The 22,791-nt window shown below is 36.6% G+C and overlaps 1 protein-coding gene across 3 annotated transcripts in view; it reads left to right on the top strand.

Annotated features, from left to right (window-relative positions):
• CPED1 (cadherin like and PC-esterase domain containing 1) overlaps window positions 1-22,791 on the top strand; it is a 256,715-nt gene that overhangs the window by 133,582 nt on the left and 100,342 nt on the right. For all 3 annotated transcript variants that reach the window (XM_016125247.2, XM_016125248.2, XM_016125250.2), the window contains 2 exons: window positions 3,058-3,244; window positions 4,222-4,390. In XM_016125247.2, the coding sequence (XP_015980733.2) occupies window positions 3,058-3,244; window positions 4,222-4,390 (356 nt within the window). The remainder of the gene's footprint in view (window positions 1-3,057; window positions 3,245-4,221; window positions 4,391-22,791) is intronic.

Below are 22,791 nucleotides of genomic sequence, written 5' to 3'. Positions count from 1 at the left end.
GTAGCGCAAGTGCTTAAATTTCCTTTTTGTCTAGGAAATGGTCTTCTTGAAAGTCCCTTTCATAGTCCCGAACTTCAGCTTGTTTAAAATTTATGTTGGGTTCAGAGTCTCCGCTTCAATCAGCAATCATGATGGACAACAGCCTGTTTTTACTGCGCTTATCTCAGTGCCTCGATCAAAGTCTATGCCAGAAAACATCTTTGATGAAAAAAATTAGCGCATTATTTATAAGCGGTTGAATTAGAATACAAAGCTATGGTCCTTTGGAAGATGAAATCTAGTAACACAATCTCACCCTCATTCTTTCATTTTTTTTCTTATTTACTATAAAAATTTTAGGAGCTGGTATGACCATTGAAATTATAGAGGCAGTCTAACTATAGCTGTCAGTCAGATAAAATCTTTGGTAACAAGTAAAATTAATCAAACAAGGGATTTAATCAATTCACTGACTTATTCAATCAAATTGACAAGCTTTTATTTCTTTTATCAAGAGATACAATGAATATATCTATTGTATTATTATTCTTCCTAATTTATACCTGAGGTTTTTTTTTTTCCTTTCACTGGCTGAGAAAACCATTGCATGCGTGTAAGAAATATACAGATTTTAAAATTTTTATTGGGAGTTATACCGAGACCTAGTTTCCAGAAATAAAATAAAATATTCATAAGATTAGTGATGTCCATTGCCATGAATTTGGTGGCACATCTCCATACCCATTAAAGAAGTAAAAAAAACTTGGTACCATTGAAGCACAAAGTTCAGAACATAGTGGGAGACGCAGTTGGACAGGAAGATGAGAAAGCTTGTGAAATGCCTTGTCTGCTTTATTGAGGGCTCGGACTGGTTTCTGGAGGTGATGAGAACCCATTAAGAAATTGAAGAGAAATCATCGGATTTGATTTTAGGAAACTCATTTCGATCACTGTATCAAAATAGGGGAGACAACAGTTAATAGAATAATTTATTTTCTGTAGGTGTAATAGTATATCTTTCCACAGCAAATTTTATCTTTTTTGTTGCTACATTGTTAAACATCACTGAACATTTTATTTATTATTTATTTATTATGGTGACATTGGTTAATGAAATCCAATAAAGTTCAGCTGTTCCTTTAACAGTAAGGCATACATATGTTTACACCGTGTGTTCACTTCTCATAGTTAGAGTTCCTTCTGTCACCACATATTTGACCCCCTTTACCCCATCTACTTTCTCCTCCCTCCTTCCTCATACCCTCTGGTAACCACTAGTCTATTGTCCATGACCATGAGTCTCTGTTTGTTTGTCCTGTTCATTTGTTGCTTTTAAGTTTATATCCCACATGTAAGTGATATCATGTGATTTTCAACTTTTTCTGTCTGGCTTTTTTTGCTTAGCATGTTTATCTCGAGGTCCATCTAGGTTGTCACAAATGGAATAATATTCTATTGTATATATGTACCACAGCTTCTTTAGCCAATCATCTATCATAGGACACTTTGGTTGCTTCCATGTCCTGGCCACCGTGAATAATGCTGCTATGAATATCGCTGTGAAAATATCTTTATATATCTGGATATGAGTCTTTGGGGGTAAATGGCCAGTAGAGGAATTGCTGGATCATATGGTAGATCAACTCTTAGTTTTTTGAGGAACCTCCATACTGTTTTCCTTGGTGGCTGTACCACCAGCAGTGTATGAGGGTTCCTTTTTCTCTGCATCCTCTCCAACATTTGTTATTACTTGTCCTATTGATTATAGCTAACAGGTGTGAGATCATGTCTCGTTGTGGTTTGGATTTGCATTTCCCTAGTAGCTAGCAATATTGAGCATCTTTTCATATATTTGTTGGCTATTCATATGTCCTCTAGGGAGAAGTGTCCGTTCAGGTCATCTGCCCATTTTTTGATTTGGTCATTTGTTTTTTGTTGTTGTTATTGAGTTATATGAGTTCTTTGTATATTTTGGATATGAGGCTCATATTGGAGACATTGCTTGCAAATATATTTTCCCATTCAATGGTTGTCTCTTTACCTTGTTGACAGTTTCTTTTGCTGAGCAGAAGCTTTTTAGTTTGGTGTAGTCCCATTCATTTATTTTTGCTTTTACTTCCCTTGCCTTTGAGGTCAAATTCATAAAATCCTCTTTAACTTCAAGGTCTTTGAGTTTCATTCCTATATTTTCTTCTATGCATTTTATATGAACACTTTTATTTAAAGGCAATTCAAGGACACTTTCATTTTACCAATTGCTATAGAATTTGCTCTGCTTATCTTTACTGGAACTTTGTTGTCTATTGAAAAGTGTTTATGGAACAAAATACTTGTTAGTATTTCTTTGAAAAACATTTGCCAAGCTTCTTTTGAGTAATTTGTTTATTTCAAATGTGAACATAATATAATTTAACAATGGCTGGTGAAAGTGCCTTTACAGCTTTTTTTTTTTTTTTTTTACCAAGAATATTTGTAAAATTTGGTATACCAAATAGAAACATTCTTAAAAGTGTCTTAGAATCAAAGGTATGAAGTAATACAATAAGTTCTGTAATAAGGTTGAACATAATATAGCATTTCCTCCTTATACTTTAGTGTATTTTCTTAGGGTGAAGTGGCTGGTGTAGGGAGGGGTATCAGGATTACCTGTTCGTGTTTCTATATCTGACTGATGTAATATTGGAGTTCACATTCTTTGCTCCACCCTACTGCCCATAAGCTACTATATCAATCCAGTGGCAGTTTGATGGCACTACCCATTAAGAAATTTTCCTCATTTTCTCTTGGTACACTTCTATCACCACCCCACGGTCATTGCCCCTGTTGCACAATCACTTGGTATATGCACTAAATGCCATGAAATGTTAGCAATCCACTGGAGAGACATTTTCCCACATTTTGTGCCTTTAAACTTTTAAGGGTTGAGCAAAAAAATAAAAAGGATCTGTATAACACAAAATAAAGTTAACAGCTGTTATATGAGGCAAATTCTACAAATTTGACAAGTAGAAAATCCAACTGAAGCCACAAATCAACTCTGACCAGTTGTCTTTTCTGTGTCATTTTTTTAAATAACAGATAAAGACATACAATGTTACATCAAGCAGATCTTCACCCATCCACATTTGGAACTAAAGCCTGAATTTAATCCGAAGATCAAAGATTATTACTCTGAAGTTCCTTTTGATGTGGTAACAGTGACAATTGGAGCAGAGACTTCTAAGTGTCAATGCAAGGTGTCCCTGCATGAACGGGCAGGGCCAAGGTATGGGGACTCTGCTGGGCTGAGTGTAAACGTCATAGTGGGAAACAGACATTTGAAGCAACTTTTGAAGGTGGTTCAGAAAAGTCAAAACATGGGACCACCTAGAGAAATTGCTAAGGTGTGAAGTCTTCCACTTTTTAGGTGTCATATGGTTAAAAAGAACACATCCAGGCTCTAAGTGCTCTACCCACCTATTAGGAATCAGTGTATTGAATCTTAGTAACAATGTTGTAACAAGAGTGTATCTCGTGCTATGAAATATCAAAGAGGACTCCTTAAGGGAAAAGTTTGTTTATTGTTGTCTTCATGTTTCGAAATCGCTGAAAAGTTAATCCTTCTGAATGGTAGCTTCCTTTTACCCAAATGAATTGCTCAAATTTGATTATTCAGGGGTTGATTACTTAATAAACATGTTGTTGACAATTTGTGAACATGTAACACTAACTTTCCTAGTCTCACTGAAATTTTTTTTCTATCAACTCTTTTGAGAATCACCAACTCTTTCATTTAGAATTTTGAACAGAAGATAGAACTTTATTACATCCATATCCATAGTTAGGCAGATACTTGCGTCCCCGTGCTATAGGCAAAGAAAGGCTCTTGTGACTTCTAGGAGTCAAGAGAGTCTAGCAGAAAGAAAATAGTACTTACGGCAGATGAATCCGGGTCCCCACCCAGTTCTATGTCATGGTCTCCATATTTAAAATGGGAACCATCATAGTTATGTACAGAGTTGCGAGTATTAAATGAGATAATGTACGACCCTGACAGATGGTTAATAAATATTAGTTCCCTTCCCTATAGTTCATAGGGAACATGACTTCCTCTGTGAGATAACTCAGTATATCAAAGTACAAAGTTAAAATATTTTTTTTCACATTTTAGGTTTCTTATGAAGTTGTACAGACCTTAGGCAAATTGTAGGCATTTAATGATGTATGACTTCCCTTGGGCTGAATAGATGTTTCTTTCTCCAGCTTTGCCAACTACCCTCTGGGCTTAGGAACAAACAAGATCTCAGTGATTGTGGTGGATGAATCTCTAGCCCAGGATGAGACTCTGATCACATACAGACTCACCATCTATCGAGAAGACCGTCCAAGTCTGCCCTTGTTTGAAGATTTTACAGCATGCGGTTTTGTGCAGGTAAGTGAATTTTACATTTGTATTTGTATTGAATAAGGAATGATGTTAACCTAGGTGATAAATGTCAAGTGCAAGTTAGGAAAAGCATGTATGCTTTTAAATCCAAACTGTGGTCTCATTTCAAAAGAGTAAGAGTTCCAGCCAAGTATTGAAGATACCCTGTTATGAATGATTTTCTTTTTAGTGGGGTAGCTCCTCTCTGAACTTATTGTGTTCAGTGGATTTATTGTGGTTAATATTGAAAAAATGTCTGAGTACTCACACCTAATTATGAAATTGGTTTTATATTTCCCTTTTAAATTAGGCTGTGTTTCTTGGATTTGTCCCTGGATCTACTTTTGAAATTTTAGACTAGATTCAATGGAATTTATTTTAATGAAAGGAAAATTTATGGAACTATGTTACAGAAGGGATACCCAATGAATGAAATTACATTTTCTTGGGTAGATATATTGTGAATTCACTTCTCACACTTTGAGCATTCCTAAAGGCTGTAGTTTCTCTTGCAAGCAACACATACCATTTTGTCTCCCCACTGATTTTGGAGGTAGTTGAACATTACCCACAGTGTCTTGTTTGTTGGTTCTCTCTGTTTTTTTTTTTCATTTTCCAGGATTTTATGTACAATCTTCTACATTCCTTCACATCATATGCCCTCACTACAGGTGATTCCATGGAAGTAGTAATTGGCACTATTATCATATACACGAATCCACTCGGAAAGTATAATTGCAAATGCGTCATGTAATGAGGATTTACATGCTACTGGGAGCATTGAAGCATAGAGGGTTAGTAAGAGAGTAATGGCCAACAGGAACTCAGTGGCTGGTACGGGTATACCATGTTTTCTTAAATGCAGTGGCCAGAGGGGATATTCTCTCCCTCTCTACCCACAACCACCACAATCTCATCTGTTCCGCAGAGTTTAATATTACTTTGTAAGGGCACCCATCAGTGAGATTTCAAAGGGAATTTCAGATTGGTCTAAAGCAGGACAGAACCATTATTCTGAAAGTTAATAATAGGTATGCTTTTAAAAAAGTGGAAAAGAGTAGAGTTCCATGGTCAAGTAAGTTTATGAAGCAATTGGTTAAACAAAGTTAAGTAGATTTCCCTATTTTAGGAGTTATTGGAAATTTTCATACACTAATTTAAATGGCAGGCTTTTGAAAGGAGGTAGGTAGTGTGCAGGATTTCCAAGCTTATTTGACATTCTTTTTATGGAATAGTTATTAAATATCCTTCGATGGAACACAGTTGAGGAAACACTGGGCTAGGCTATGGAGAAAACTTAAAAATATATTCCTTTCCATTGCCTGCTTTTCACTTTGCTTTACTTGGGTAGTAACCCTGTTGAGCCCAAAGAAGTAAACTAGAGAAGCAGGTGCCACCATCCTCTAGAAAGTGGTACTGGCCTGTTGTGCCATCAGGTAGAATGACCCTGGAGAAGACAACTGGGGAGAAGCCCCCTTCACACAAACTCAGAATCCTTAGGTGGGTGGAGTAGGGGCAAGAGGTGACAATGGAGACAGACCATGGGGTGACCCTTTGGTCTGTTGGTGCCATCTGATATATTTTTAGAGTTTTCAGCTCCTCATGATCTAGAGGAGGAAAAAGGTCAAGACAAGTTGTCAGAAGCTGAGACTGAAAGGTACTTACTTCACAAGAAGAAGATGATCCAAAGGGCAAAAGGCTTCTAAAAAGATGCTCAACCCCATTAGTCATCAGGGAAATGCAAATCAAAACTGTGCTGAGACACTGCTATCCACCCACCACAATATACAAGATTAAAAGAATTAATAATGCCAAGTGTTGGTGAGGATGTTGGGCAATTTTCTTTCATATGTGCCTGGCAGAGTTTGGTCATTTTGGACATTTTGGCAGTATTAGACTCAGCAATCTTCCTGTCTACATTCAAGATAAATGAAGTCATATGTCCATCAAAAGACATAGCCAAGAACTTTTTATTAACTTTTAAGATAATTTCTTTGTTAGAGCAGTTTTAGGTTCACAAAATCAAGAAGGTACAGTGATTTGCTCTCTACTCCCTGCTCACAACATGCATAGCCTCCCTCCCCATTATCAACATCACCAGAGTGGTAGTTTTTACCAAGGACGAACCTACACTGACACATCATAATCGCCCAAAGGCCACAGTTTACTTTAGGGGTTACTGCTGGTGTTGTACACTCTATAGGTTTGAACAAATGTATAATGACATGCATCCATGATTATAACATGATGCAGAGTATTCTCACTGCCCTAAAAGTCCTCCGTGCTCTCCCTATACATCCCTCCCACTTCCCACCAGCCTCTGCCAATCACTCCATAGTTTTACCTTTTCCAGAATGTCATATATTTGGAATCATACAATATGTAACCTTCTCAGATGGGCTTCTTGCGCTTAGCAATATGCTTTTAAGGTTTATTCATATCTTTTCATGGCTTAACAACTCAATTCATTTAAGCCCAAGAAATCTTCATAGTAGTTGTCTTTAGAATAGCTCAAAGCTATAAACAATTCAATGAGAGAAAAGATAAATTTAACGTAATTTTGCTGAGATATTTTAAAATAAATTAAGTATGGATACATATCAACATGGATGATCTCTAAAACGTTATGTTGAAAGAAAGAAGCCAGACATAAAAGACATCCTGTATTACATTTATATGAAGTTCAAGAACAGGCAAAACTAATCTATTGTGATAGAAATCAGAATAGTGGTTACTTAGAAGGCATGGGTACCCCGAGCATGAACGAACTTTTTGGGCAAGCACTCTATATCTTACTCTGGGTGGTGGTTACATATGTAACCAGTTGGTATATAAATATATAAAAATGTAATTAACCATTAGGCTTTGAGAATATGAAGAAAAGTGTTAGGAATTTTTTTGTGGGATGTTTCCTATGGATGATTGAAGAAAAGTATTTCAGTCATTTATAGGAATCATTTCCAGGTCTTAATTTAAAGTTTATGTGTGGCCCCAAAGCGATACTATATGTTATAACATGGAAAAGTGTCTAATAAGCACTGGTATTTTTTGGCCTTCCTTTTAGAGGCCGTCAAATGAATGAGCGATGGAGGTTGCTTTAGACCCGTAGCTGGGGACCGAGAGGACTCAGCAGTAATGGTTCTCTCACCATAAGCTCCAGTTACAATTCGAATCCAGAGACCCTTCCCTTATTTCTCTTTTATGCTTAATTTCATTAGACTTTTTAGGTTTCATTGCAAGTTAATGCCATGATGAAGTTTAGAACACAAGGAATGAGGGAACACCAATACCTATCACTTTTCCGGTACCTGAGAATTTCCAAATTAAGTTAATAGCTAAACAGATAAACATTAGGAGATTTACAAAGTTTTGGTCTTCTGAACTGTTCTTTTTCTTTTCTGTCAACATAGTGCCTTCCTTCATTCTATTCTTAACGCCAAAGTCTAGCATTGAACTATTACAGGTTAAATGATAGGGCTTTTCTATTTGAATATCCAAAGCCTATACTTGAAATGTAAATGAATTAAACCTTAATTACATTTTAGTTGTTGGTTAAAGGAAAAATTACAATTCCTATTCACATTTCAAATTAGGTTTGGCCTAATAAACTCCGTTATTAAATTTTAAATAAACATAAAAAGCAATCTACCTTCAAATAACCAAAAAAGAAGAATCTAATTTGTGGTTAATCAAGCCTCCCAATTTCCCCTTCTCCCATTCTCTCACCTTCTGAACACCAACTATTCATTTCACCCTTTAACCAAAAGACTAACACTAAAGAGAAAGCAAATATAAGACACACCAGTCAATTAATCAATTACTATGACTTTTGGTGAATAATAAAATAATTTGTTACTAGGTATTTTAAATTATTTATATGTTCAAACATCATTAAGTACTTACTTAGCCATAATTAACTGTTTGAGTTTAGTGTTCATTTCTAATTATATTGCTACAGAAGAAACTCTTAGTTTAGATGTTACCAGTGAGAGAGAAAGAGCTAATTTATATAACCGATATATAATGACCAAATATTTGGACCCCAGAGTTTCTCAACCTTGGCACTATTGATAGTAGGACTGGAAAATATTCTTTGTTTGGGGAGCTATGCTGTGCGTTATAAGATGTTTGGCAGCATCCTTGGCCTCTGTCTGCTAGGTTCCAGACAGAGGTGCCCTTCTCCAAGTGGTGACAACCCAGAATGTGTCCAGATATTGCCAAATGTTCCCCGGTGGGCAAAATCAACCCCAGTTGAGAACCATTGACAGAGACCAATGAGAGGTCCTACTTTTCTGCTTCCTATGAGGAAATCTAGGAAATCTCTAGTGGGCTTATTAGAAGTGTGAATTATTTAGAGGTAATCCTTCAATGTTAAATGTTGAGGGGTTATTCTTATCTTTTTTCGCCCTTCTATTTTTAATGATTTCTGTAGTCAGTGATACTACTCGAATGCTCTTTATTCTACTTATTACTTTGCCATATTTTCTAATGTAATTATTATAATCAGAAACATGCATTCAATTACAGAAAATATGATTCTTAATGAAATGTTAAAAAGTCATATAACATACATAGACTGTTATTTCATTTTGATTTACCCATAAGTAGCATAATATTTTGCTCTTAGGATGAAAGATTTAGGAAGTAGTAAACTGTTATTATGCCTGGAATATGTCATGCTTAGGAATTAATAAAATATATTTATGTTCTAAGGAAATTAAAATACATATGGGGAAATATTTCTTTTAATATCTCTTTCCAAATCAAAACTTTTTGCATGGATAAAAATATATCATCCACAGAAGTTGATTTCTATAGATGATCTATGGTCTCATATACATTTTGCCCTCAAAGTGTTTTGCCAGAATAAAGCCATAAATAAAATCTACAGAAAGGTCATATAACAGAAGCGTGGGAGACTATGTTTCATGGATCCATTTGCTATAAACAGCTTTCATTTTAAAATAAATTGCTATTAATAAAAAGAAAATACCAAGGGAAGAGAAAATACCATTTGAAAACAATTTTGTCCAGCATTTAGCTACACATTTAAAACTGGAATTTGCTGCTTTCTTTTAAAAAAATTAATGAGCGATCTAGATGCTGAGTTATTAAATGATGTGTAAATGATTCCAGTTATGGCATTTGAAAAAGCTTTACAATTTCCCCATTTATTTTTTATATCTTTCCAACACCACAGAAGACTATTATCAAACAACTCAAGTGATAGTTGCCTAATGTCTCAGCAAATACTCATAATAAAAGAGCAAAAAAGCATGCATCAATAATTGCTTAATAAAAAGCTTTGTTCATTTCCAAAGTTGTAATATTGATTAGATACTCATTTTAGTGGTTTACAGTTACCTTGGTTCTCTCAATATGCCAGAAGAATGTGATTTAATTTTTCAACAGTAGAGTCTGTGTTGTAGAGAAATGTGCATTGCAAAAGACAGAATTTGCTTTTGCTCTATAAAGAGGATAAGAGGCTGTATCCTCTGTGGAAATTATTTTATCAGAGCAAAGTTTGCATCTTAGCAAAGTAGCTCAGGCCATTTTTCTAACCTAGTAGTTAAAAGCTGTGGACTGACTCTCAGGCTCACGCCGATAACTGCTGTCAGGGAAGCCTGAGCTGCGGTCCCAGCTCTGCTTCTACCTGGCCCAACTGGCCGTGTGTCCTCGTGCAAGGCATTTGCCCTCCAGAAAGCCTTGGTTTCCCTTTTTTTCTAAAAAATAGAACTAGTAATAGTACCTATCTTATAATAGGTACTAAATCGTACTGAGGATTCAGTTAGATCATAAATGCAAAGTTTTAGCACAAGCCTGGTCGTTGTATGATTAAGTGCTCAGTCAGTATTAAATTATCAACAGCAATAGCAGCATAAAAACTTTTTTAACTCCAGACGTGCCTCTAGGGCTTATCAGCAGGTGTATAGAGAAGGAGAACAGGGAAAGAGAGAACAGCCAAGTAAGTAGGAGCCAATAATCCTGAGGATGCTGAAATTCTAAATGCATCAGGACAGGAAAAACAAGTTGGGGGTCAGAAACGAGAGTGAGTGACCTGGGCTGTTCCGCAGAACTGTGTCTCTTACGTTCATGGGTCCTAGGCACTTTTGCCCTTGTGGGCTCTTTCTGTGACAAAATTACTTAAAATTGTATTTCACAACAGTTTTGATATGCAGATGAACATGTTAATATTATGTAGAGAGAATATTTTCTTTGACCGAAAAGTTCATTTTTTCTTCTAATTTTGAAGGAAATTCAAACATTTTCCTGGACCCCTAAAAATACTGTGTGCCATAGGCACTGTTCCCACTGATAGTGATGTCCTCCCTAGTCTAGTATTTTACGCTGAAGGATGTGTAATGGAGGCCTCCATTTCATCGCAGTGACTCGGCTGTAGGCATTCTTTCCAGTCTCATTAAGTGCACTTGACTTATAAACACTTAGCCTTCTGCAATTGTTTCAAGTTCTGTGTTCACAGACTGAGCAGTCCTTTACCACCATTCTTCAAAAGCCCAGGTAGCACCAAAGAGAATGAAACATTATTTCCATGAGCACTTTGCACACCCAGACATTCTGAATGCATTGGCCTCCTTAGTGGCCAGTAAGCATTTACATACATCGAAGTCTTAAACATTGAATGCTTAAGTATTCAATCTTAACTTCAAAAGCAAGTGAAGAGAAGAAGGGCGTGTTCTTTAATTCATCATCTGTTTTAGTGCTTACATAAATTATCTTTCTGAGCTGGTGAAAAAGAGTTATGTTAAACACTCACCTCATGAGTTTATGTAACTTATGGTCAGATAAATTACTGTTCAAATAAAAAGTTTTGCTCAGCACATCTGTTCTCCATGTTTCTCCAAGTCACATCTGCTTCCTTTACAAGAAGAAACAAATTTTTACTACCGTTAGATACCAGGGCCAATACGATGTGGAAGAGAATTGGATCTTCCTGGTTTCCGCCAGCATCCAGAGAAGTTTCCCTGAGTTCAGCTGTGTACACTCATTTCTGTTTGAAGTTTCTGATTTGGCATTCTAAAAATTAGTCTTCTGACTTCTGAGCTGGATAGGGAACTAGAAAGGAACCATGAGAAGTTTTTAAATATCATACTTTGGATAGAGTAACCAGATGTTAAGTGTAATGTTAGAAACTGGGAAGGAGGTTATGGCTAAACAAGAAGCAGATAAAGGGAGCCCCTTTGATAATGTCAGTTCCTAACATGTACCTCTTTGTGGGCTTTAATTGCTCCAAAGGGCCCCTGGGTCATTATCTCTCTTTTTCCATTTAGTTCTTCATTTTTTAAGCCCAAACTAACTCTAGCTACATACCAGGATAGCAAGGAGGGTGGTGAGAGAGGAGAGGGTCTTGGGGACTAGGTTAGGAATTTTTATAAGTCCTCCTTCTACTAACAAACCAACTGTAGAACATGACTTATTTTTAAAGAGACATTTTTGGCTTCATCAAACATCAGAGTTTGGCTCTGTAAAAGACCAGGTAAAGCATATGATTCCCCTGGGCCAATGGTGCTTACCTCTTTTGGAGAAGCACTGTATCCCTTTGAATATCTGATGAAAGTTTTGAGCCCTTGTCTCAAGAAATATTGTATAGTCACATCCCGTGCTGTGTAAATTTTCAGAGTTATGAAAAACCCCAGGTAAAAAATTCTTATCCTAGTATCTCACAATCTGAAGTAGACTGTCACGAGCAGTGACAAACATAGTAAGGTCGGTTTTATTTCTGGAATAAATTTATATAGTTCTAATTCAATTTCTTGAGTGCCTACTTTGTCCTAGCAACTGTACTAAGTAATTACATGTATTATTTCTTCCATTGTTTTAATAATAAGTAAATTAATGTCTCTGTGACAATATTATATTTTGGAAATATGTGTGTTCTTTCAATGATTAGCACAGAGAATCAGCAATTATTATAGTTCTCAAAGCAAAATACCACCAAATCTAATATTACCTTAGCAATAAACATCTGTGAAGAGCTACCTAGCCATTTCCGTCTTTCGGAGGCTCAGAAAGTGGTTATGAGTTTATAGGTAATGGTGGTTCTAAGATCACAGGGAAATTTGGTAATTTGTCATTCGGACTATTTATATTGTCCTCATTAGTCAAAGCCATTAACGTGCTTTCTTTCAGCAGGCTATTATTGATTGTTCAAAAAAAGGTTGGCCTAATGTCTCAATTAGGTAATGCTGAGGAAATTTCCACATGCATTTGACCAACTATACCATTTCCTTCAAAGGCATGTTTTGTAGGAACAAGAATGAGGGGTGGGGCGTTCACTGCAGACGGTTTCACAGATTGTAGAACTACAAGCTAATTTGACATATGTTCCCTGAAGGCAGAATTAGGACACTGCTGCCTGACATATTTAACTTCTTTTGAAAATACTGCTAATTTGTCTTTTCTCTTTTTACCCACATTCCTCTTCGAGACAGGACTAATAAGGTTATAACATTGAGCATGACCTCACTCTTCAAAGCAGATCAGACCCCACCCCCACCCCCACCCCAGTGGCCCTTTGTCTTTGTGAGATCTTATTTTTCAGCAATATGGCGCAGGCTTTCACCGACTTTTCTGGGTTTTCACCTCCCCTATACCCTACTCCCCTACTTGCTTAAGGATGATCCTTCCAGAGTTACTGATTTGGAAAATAAATATTGCATGTAGAATTCCTGACCTGATGGGTTATTTAAAATTAAATTGCCGATAAAGCTGAAACCTGGATGTCAAAGGTTCAGGAAATACTAGAAAGGGACAAATTATCTTTAGGCTAAATAACCTCTCTTAAATACGTTGATCAAAACATTATTTGTGCTGCCTGGATTTGTGTCACAGTTCACTACTTACTGTTGGAGACCTTGGGCAAGTTTTTCTTCTGTCAGAGATATAATATCGACCCTTTAGGGTGGTTTTAAGAAAAAAAACTGAGTTAATATTATAAAGAAGTTGGGCACAGAAGGGGCTTATACATGTCTGCAAGATAAAAATAGACAGATAAATAAAATATGTCTTCAGGCTGATAAAAAAGGAAAGTTTAAAACAGGATTTTCCTACTGAGGTCTAGTAAACTGAATTTTTTAGATTTTTTTAATTGCTTCTATTTTAGATTTAATAAGATGTGAAAATGGGAAGGGCTTTGTAGAACAAACCACCTGTGCTAAATTACGCTATACATTTTTTAGTGAATGCGATAAAACAAAAATTCCAGAATTGAGTGTAAAGTTTGCCTTGAAGTGTGTTTTACTTTTGATAGTTGCACAGTTTTGTATGTCATCTTATTAGCAATTGCAACTGACAAACTAAGAATTCAAGAGTCATTTAACAAAAGGGTGAGTAGTTTTTTCGGTTTTGTTTTTTTTGTTTTTCTTTTTTTTGCCAAACATAGGAACATTCTTCACAATATTATCTTGTGGATTCCATTAAAGGTAAGAGATCAGTGTTCCCTGTGCCATTTTTAGAAATGAGCACTGAAGGACAGGGACAATACTTATGTGTCATCAGACACAAGGTATAGCTATAATGTAATTGAATTCTTTGCTATGTGTAATTTCTAAAAATAAGTACTATCATTTTGAAAGCCATCCCTTCAAAAGACAATTAAACTTATTATATTATATTCACATCATAACTTCAACCAAAACTGCTAAAGTCTCCCCCACTTCTTTAAAATCTGATTTTTTCCAAATGACTTCTAGGTATTTCCCAAATGCTAACACATCTTCGCAGATTAGAGATTTGTCACTTTTGGAAATACTTAAAATGCATAGAATCTAACATTTTCTCTGCATTTATTGTGTGCTAGGTTCTTTTCTAATTGCTTTACATTTATTAAATCAATCCTCAAAACAAAACAGAACACGAGAAAGATACTTTGATAATTCCCATTTTGCAGATAGAGAAATTGAGGCACAGAGAACTTGCTCAAGGTCACGTGGTTTACAGTAGCAGAACTCTTGTTTGTTCCCAGGAAGCCTGGTTCCAGAGCTCTGCTACTTATAAGCTTTGCTCTTAGCCACTCCACCCCAAAACCAGATTGGTAAAGTAAGCATGTTTTCCAAAAGGCTTTAGCTCAAAAAGTTAAAATATGTAGGTTGTTGTTTGGAAGTTACAGTCAGGTGTTTTGTTTTGTTTTCTCTATAGAAGAGAGTTTTCAAGTGAAGTTAGTTTATAGGGAATCTTCAGAAATCATGTTTCAGTTATGTCTCAATAAAACTAGGGAAAATCCTCTTAACACATAATATTATAACATAGAGGGAGGATCCTGAGGGAGGAGGCAAGTATGCCAGTTTTCCCTGCAACAATTACGCGTGGAGAAAAGGCCCCAAAGGCCCAAGCTGTTAATGGGGAAGATGCCAGTAGGTGAGGTGTGGTGGCTGGGCGTGTCTCTAGCTGCAGATTGACCAATAGCTCTGCAGGCAGTAGTTATATTCATTTTTAGGCCATTTGTGAATCTTATGTAGCATTAAAATTCAGAGTCAGAGAGATTTTGGATGTCCAATCCCTCACCCCGCATATGAGTAAGCCTCAATAACTTGTCAAGGTTGATATGAATCTCGTGTACTTAATCATTTACCAAGGTTCATTGCCGATAGTGAGGATGAGAACCTACGGGTTGTTTATAGACCCTCATGGCAGCTTACAGCTATGCCACACAGAGAAGGGCTCTTGGAAGTCAGACCCAGATGTGTTTTCTGAGTTCCTCAAGCCAGCTCTATGTCCTTAAGAAAGTCTCCAATGCAGAACTGCTATTTGTTAACTTATAAAATAAATAATGGATTGCAAATTTACCAACTACTCTCCTTGACTATAAAGAGTGCCCTATTTCTCCTTTAGAATATGTACTCTGCTATCCAAAACCCTTCTTTGTTAAGACTTAGTGTTATCCAATTGATACAACAAAATATAAAAACTATAATTTTTTTTTTTATTAAAGGAAACCATCGTACTTACAGATAGTTATAAATCATTATTTAGAAAATCCTCCCTGAGTGATGTCACCGAGGATGAGACTTAACTTTAGTAATCTGCAAATCTTTAATAGCCGATCAACAAATACTTTTGTCGGCGTCGATACTGGCACAGAATGAAAAAATAATGATTTGTGTAAAGCTCCCAAAATAGCATGCGCTGCCTGGGACTCTCTGGCGTCCTCTTTCCCATCTAAGTCCATCTGTGATCACAGTAACCCCTCGCCTGGCCTGCAGCCCTCTCTGCCAACTGGCCACATGCCGTGGATGAACAACCTCTCGCCCCCTTTCATAACCAGAGCACAAATATTAGATGAATTTCCTTTGAACCCTGCTTCCTCTTTGCTCTTTACATAGTCTAGCTCCTTAGAAGAAACACTTCAGATTCTGAGAGACGCTAAATCCCTTATTAATCATCTTTTTTTTTTGAATAAGCAAATATGAAAAGAAATTTTACACATCTCCAAGGTATTTGATACATTATACCATGATTGGAAACAATGTCCCATTTCTTAAATATTTAATTAGAATCTGTCAGTGCTATTATGTGTGTTATTAACTTTCTACCCCTTAAAAGGATTACTGTTTCTCTGCCCAAAATAATAATATTAATACAATTAAATCACAGTCATTTTCTATTTAATGCTTCCTCTGAGAACCTATTTCCTTAGACACTTTCAGGTGTAACTGACCAGACAATAGCCAATTCAATAAAATAATATGTGTTCCATGTTAGAAAGAGATATTCTGGGATATTATATTCTTTTTAACACCATTATCCAGTTAGAACACTTTTATCCATAACGGTAATAATTTCCAGCTGTCCCAAATCCTAAAAGTAAAGCGCCGCCCCCTCCCAAATATATTTTGTTACTGAAACATGTGTAAACAATTATGAATATCTAAACCATATTGGCATTGGCTTGCAGATTCTCTCCAAAACTGTAAGGGAAAAAAATGCCTCTAATAAGTATGTTGATAGATACATCCGACTTCAAAAGTTGCTTTTGGAGACCCATAGAATAAAGATTTGACTTTCTATTTGGTATAATAAAAATGGTATAAATTTTGAATTTCCCATTCAAAAAGAGTAAAAAAGCATTTACGCAGTTCACCCTTTTTGATTTGTAAAACTCAGATTTTTCACAACTACCCTGAGGATGCGTGGGTGGAAAGTGATGTCACCTTTTGATAAAATCCTACTTTTTAGGTCTCCGACTTGATCAAGAGTTTGTGTTTATTTGTTTGTTTGTGCTTTGTTTAGTTGTGCTTTAAAAAAATAAACAAAGGAAAAACAGAAGCACATGGATTCATTAGGCCAAGAAAGAATACGTGTGATGGAATACACATGTTAAAATTTTAATATGTTTAGTTTAAATGTATTTTTTAAATGACCTTCCTCAGTTAGCAGAGTGGCACAGTAGAGGCATGCTAGGCCCATAAATGAACCTACTTCTTATTTTTTTACCGGAAGAGGTACTCACAACCTCACTCAAATCCTATTTTCAACAGAATGGATTCCCCTACTCATTGGCACAATATCATTCAAGATGGTTATATCGCCTTATGACACAATTCTTAGTTAACAGTATCTCTCTGCTACCTCTCTCCGTCTCTCTTTCTAATGTTCTCTCCCTCTCCCTTACTTGCACACACATATGTGTGCATGGACATGTACACAACACACAGAAAAAGTTTCTCCCAACCAAATCCTAGGGCTTCGATCATCCCACTTAGCATAATGCCTAGAAAATTTGTAATTAATATGTGTAAAATTAAATGGTGTGTCTAAGCAGAATACAAAATTAAATATATGTTGTATTTTTAAAAAAGTTATGCTCTAGGTCATAGGAATATATCCTTTCAAAAACGTTAGGATGCATCATTATATTTGTAAGGGAACAGTGTTGGCATCATTTCTGTCCCTGAAGATTACCAAATAATACAAAGTGTCTAAGTTCTTCATGTCTCAGCAAAAATAAGGCCTTCCTCAGCCTCAGACTTTCACATGCTCAGCAGCAAGAGATATGAGGGGACTGAGAGAGAGAGGAGGTGACCTTTGGGAAGTGTGTTGCTCACGAAGTAAGGCTACCCTCTGCTCTCGGCAGGTCAAGGGACAGGGGTCCATGATCTCTCCTCTTTGTGAAGTTTGGAGGTGACTTCAAAGGTGCTTGTTTACTTGGTTGGATGTCTGCTTAGTTACAGGGCTTGGGGAATGGCCTTGTACTGGTAGAAGAAAAGAGCCTTTTGAGAAAGGCGGATGGTAAGGTTTACCAGGCTCAGAGGGGCAAGGATCTAGATGTGTGTCTCTCCCTAGAGGTGTATCTCAGGACCTAGAGACATATCTGTCCCAGGCCACAGCTCCCAGAGTCGAAGCTGTAGAAGGCAGCAGAAGCTAAGTTTCTGTAGGCTTATCTGGGACCCAGCATGGCACAAAAAGGGCACCTGAGACTATAAATCAGGATCAGCTGGGAAAGCCAGCAAAGAGACTAATTGCCCCAGGCATCTGCTTTGGTCGTCAGGGCCTATCTGAGGCTCCCTCCATCCACATCAAGTTAGACAGTGAGCTAGGTCAGCAGTAATTGATGACCACTGCGAAGGAGATTTCTTTTTCCTCCTCCTTCTGACCTAAATCAAGAGAAGTGAGTTTAGGAAAGCTAAGAGAGAACAGATTCCATCCACTACCTATAACCTGCTGGTATTAGTTTTCTATTTCTGTGTAATAAATTATTACAAATTTAGCACCTTAAAATGACATCCATTCACTAGTTCACAGTTTGGGAGCTGAGAAATCCAGGGGTGGTATGACCGGGTTCTTTACTCATGGTCTGAATGCTGAAATGAAGGTGTTAGTCAGGTTCAGTTCTTGGCTGGAGGCTCTGGGGAAGAATCAGCTTCCAAGTTCATTCAGGCTGTTGTAGAATTCAGTTGCCTGCAGCTGCAGAACTGCAGTTCCATTTCCTTGCTAGCTGTTAGCCAAGGGCTGCGCTCAGCCCCCAGAGGCTGCCTGCATTCCTGACTGTGTGGTTGCCCTCCATCTCCTCAGCCAGCATCAGGACCATTCACACCTCCAATTCCTCTCAGGATTTGCGTCTCTCCATCTTCCCTGCCTCTGATCTCTAGACCCAAATTTAATTTCCTTAATTTAAGGTCAACTCACTTGAGACCTTAATTATATCCGCAAAATCCCTTCATAGCAGTACCTAGATGAGTGTTTTTTGAATAACTGGAGGAACATGTGTATATGCTAGGGCCAGGAACTATACGAACCATCTTAAAATTAAACCCGTCATAAACTGTAGGAGCTATAAATCCAAACTTCCCTGGAGAAAGTTTGGGGTCTAACATGAAATTAAAGATGTAGTGAATAGGTCTAAGCCTTTATAATGGAAATGAGACTTTTTATAAGTGACAATGACCAAAGTGTAATGATCAATGTGATATCATTAAGGGAGCCAGGCCCATTAAGAAACCGGGTAGGTTGGTCAATGGAGTGTGATATAGTTATTGGAAGAAATAAAATTATTTCTTATTTATGCCATATGAGTTGAAACTCTTCAGTCAGAACTTCCAGTCACATTATATATGGCTGGAATAAGCCAATGCAGTAGAGCAGTCTATCATAATAAGTACCTATGTGCCTTGTTGTGTTCTTGGCACCTTTGACCACTTAAATATACATGACAGCCATATGTGATAGACATTATCATCACAGCAGACCAGGGGCAGACCTGGGACTCAAATTCTGGTCTGTCTGAATTTCAAGCTTATGATATTAATTGTTATACAGTTAGCTGCTCTTAAGCTACTAAGGTATTTTCATCCAGATGCCAAATAAGGAAACTTGCTCAGCCATGAAATCAAATGCCCGTTATCAGAGCTTTGGATATTTTCATAATCAAATCATGTTCTGCCCCAAATAAATTCCTATGAGCCTGACATACAGAGCATGATTTGGCTTCCCAGTGTGTGTTAGTTCCTCTTCTAGGACTAGCAGTTTTGCTGCATTTTGTTTACATTTCTTTGTTTGCTTTTAACCTGAACGGCATAATTTAAGAGACTTGGGACAGGTCTCCTGATTCAGGTTTAAAGTGACTGTGCCAAAGCAGATTGGGAGAATTAGACCTCAGTTTGCCATCCGCTTCCTCTCCAGTCTAGTACACTTCTTCAGTTCACTTGCATTTAGATCTTAGTTTCTTTAAGTATGCCCCCTGTAAGGACTTACAATACCCTCCCCTAAGACCGTTTTTAGTAGGGCTCACTGCCCTGGCCAGTGGCTGACTTCACTTTTCCTTTCATTCCTTTCCTGTCACTGCTTTCCCTTTATGCTAATGATTCTCAAATTTGAGTATGAGTTGAAATATCTTAGGAGATTTGTTAGAATGCGGATTGCTGGCCCCAGCCCCAGTTCCTAACTTAGTAGGACTGGGCGGGGCCCAATAATTTTCATGTCTGACAGGTTTCCTGGTGATGCTGGTCCCGTGTCTCTGGTCCAGGAACTGCACTTTGGGAACCATTGCCTTTTACTCTTGGGAACTGATGCCCTTTTCTCATTTAAAAAGCATCTGCTTTTAGGATTATACTGCTCAGAAGCATTGTCTTGTCAATATAATTCTCTGTATTCCATTTGTTTATATTATTGGAAAGGCTGTTTCTTTACCTCTTAAAAACCAAAAGACTAATTTCTAGGTCACCAAGGAGATAGTTTTTCCAGGGAACAAAAGAAACCCATTCTATGCTGCTTCACATAACTTTACTTTCAATCCTATATTGACCACTACATTCTTTATGACACAATGTACTTTTCTCCATTTTCTTAACATTTTCTAACATTTCCTATAGCTGATTCTGAAAAATGATGTTTTTCTAAATTTTTTAAATTTTTCTACATGTTTTTCCTTAAATTCTCCAAAATTGTCAAAGACATTGGTTTTGCTTATGTAACACATTATATCATATTGGGTATTTAAATTATTATTTTGAAAACAAATTATTATTTTTTTGTTTTATGTGCCTTTGTTAAACATAATTCAAATAAATGAAAATGAGATGAATAACTTCATCAATTAGTGGAAGAAGAACATTCTAAACAAAGTAGTGTATGTTGGATATAAACTCAATCTAATATTCCAGTATTTTTTCCTGTTTTGTTTTGTTTGTATTTGTTTTTTGTTTGACCTCTTTTCATCAAACTTAAAAAGTTTGTCAAACTTAAAACTATAAAAATGTGAAGCTTCTAAACTGACCAGTAATAAAAACAAAGGCTATGCTCATTAATGGACCAGATTCGTGTTGGGTGACATATTTTTATATAAACATATTAAAATAATCTTTACCCTATTTCTCTTACTATTCAGACATGAAAGAGTGATGATATATTCAGTAATCATGTGACAGATCTGTACGTCATTAGAAAGCCCTTTTCTTGGAAATTAATCCCCTCCACACTGTAATTTTCTTCTCTTCCATTCTGTTCCCAGTCTCTAGAGACCTCATGAAGAGTTCACAATACATCTACTTCCTACAGGCATCTGTATGATTATCCAGCACTGAGTCTGAAGTTTCTAAACTATTTTTTTTTCTTATTCTTATTGTTACATGGATGCGTAGGGAAGGTAAAATTTTTATTATTTGGAAAGTCTTGAAATATTTTCAGGTTGGAATTAATAAAAATCAAACATTTCTTCTGATTCTGGCTTTCACTTAAAGCATTCACAGTCCATTTGTTTGTTAAATTTCTACGTGATCTCTTCCACATCAAACCAAAATATGATTTCATGTATTTGTGGCTTTTGTAAACTCCATGCTATTCAGAGTCAGCCAGAGTTTTAGAAACATTATAATATATGTGGCTATTTTGACAAATCAACATCCTTCTTATTAAATCAGTTTAGAATATCTGATTTTTTTTTTTTTACTTTATAATGCTAACTGAATAAACACAATTTATCTACCAACTCTACCTATAGGGCCTCTTTGAGTAAATGGCTTTTTTTCTCAATCCCGCTAGTTCATTCCACTGGATGACCGCATTTTTTGAAATGTTATTCAATTATACGCAAGGATTGGCTGTGGCATCAAAAGACCTGAATTTTCATGCTGGCTCTGTCACTTATTACCTCAGTGACACAGATGCCAATTCTCAGAAAATTGCTATGATCTGTAAAATGGAAATAATAGTATTTGCCCCAGCCGATTTTACCATCATATTATTAAGAATAAAATGATAATGGATTTAAAAGCTTTTTGTAAATTACGAAGTGTTATAGAGATGACAGATACTGTATTATATTTATTTATATATTAGGCACATTTTTTAATTTTAAGTAATTTCAGTTCATTTGTCTTTGGGGTTTTATGTAAACGTATATTCTAACATTATACCCTAATAAAGGAAAAGCTGACATTTTCTTTGATAATAAACTGAAATATGTAACCAAATTGGATGAGCCTGTACGGTAAAAACAACTCAGGATGCTGTTCCCTCTGCCAGTTCCAAAGGATGTCTGTCTTTGAATTTTAAGAGGTGAAATTATTCTGGTTCCTTTTATCGTTAAAGTAATTCCATGTTTCTTCTTCCTTTTAAAATTAAGAATCATATAGTAATAAAAAATATACAATAGGCCATGGCATTTTCCTAGATGCTACAAGAAATCAATGTAGAGGGAGGTTCTTTAATGTAAAAATTCCTAAGTGTTAACAGGTCGTGAAAATCAGCAACAACTGTTGTGCCGCGGATCATGATCTACAAGCAGAGGGCAGATCATTCCACAGAGATGAAAAGAGTGTGTCCACATTTGACTTTCATGTCCTTTTGGGACATGACACGTTTTGTGGGAGAAGAAAGTTAATGCAGCTGCCTTCACTAATCAGTCAATATGACTCGGCCCCTGAGGGAGGCAGGCAAAGGCAGCTCCATGCGGACTTACCAACCTTGGCGATTAACAGCGAATCCACTGGTAAAGTCACCCTCTAAGTCTGTCTAGCCCATCAGGCCTAGAAATGTAATTTAGATGATTATCTCAGTGCCCATTAAACCTTGTGACCTATTGCAGTCCGTTTGAAGTTGGCCTGCTTACACTTGCTAATAGGAAAAAAAGAAGGATTAACTTGGAGGTCAGGAAATCAGAATGCAGCCCAGATGACGACAGAGCATAAGGCTGCTTCCTTGGTCCTGTAGGAAAGAGGAAGAACCCTAAAGATAAGGGGCTGTCAACAGAATTCATTTCTTTACGGAGAAGGTAGTGTTTTAGAAGGCAACCCTTTGCTAGTTTCAACTTGTTCAGTTTGAAGCATCATTTTCTAGCAAGGTGGAGAATCACGTTTAAGATCATGGGATTGTTGAAAGGAATTTCGGCATAAAGTCAGATTGGGAAACCTAATGAAGATAATAGATGCATTATCTACATCCTATAACAATTAAAA

The sequence above is a fragment of the Rousettus aegyptiacus genome, unplaced genomic scaffold, assembly GCF_014176215.1.
Source record: "Rousettus aegyptiacus isolate mRouAeg1 unplaced genomic scaffold, mRouAeg1.p scaffold_m13_p_13, whole genome shotgun sequence".
Taxonomy (NCBI): Eukaryota; Metazoa; Chordata; class Mammalia; order Chiroptera; family Pteropodidae; genus Rousettus; species Rousettus aegyptiacus.
The sequence above is the reverse complement of the archived record's forward strand: the minus strand, read 5'-3'. Positions and strand labels throughout refer to the sequence as shown.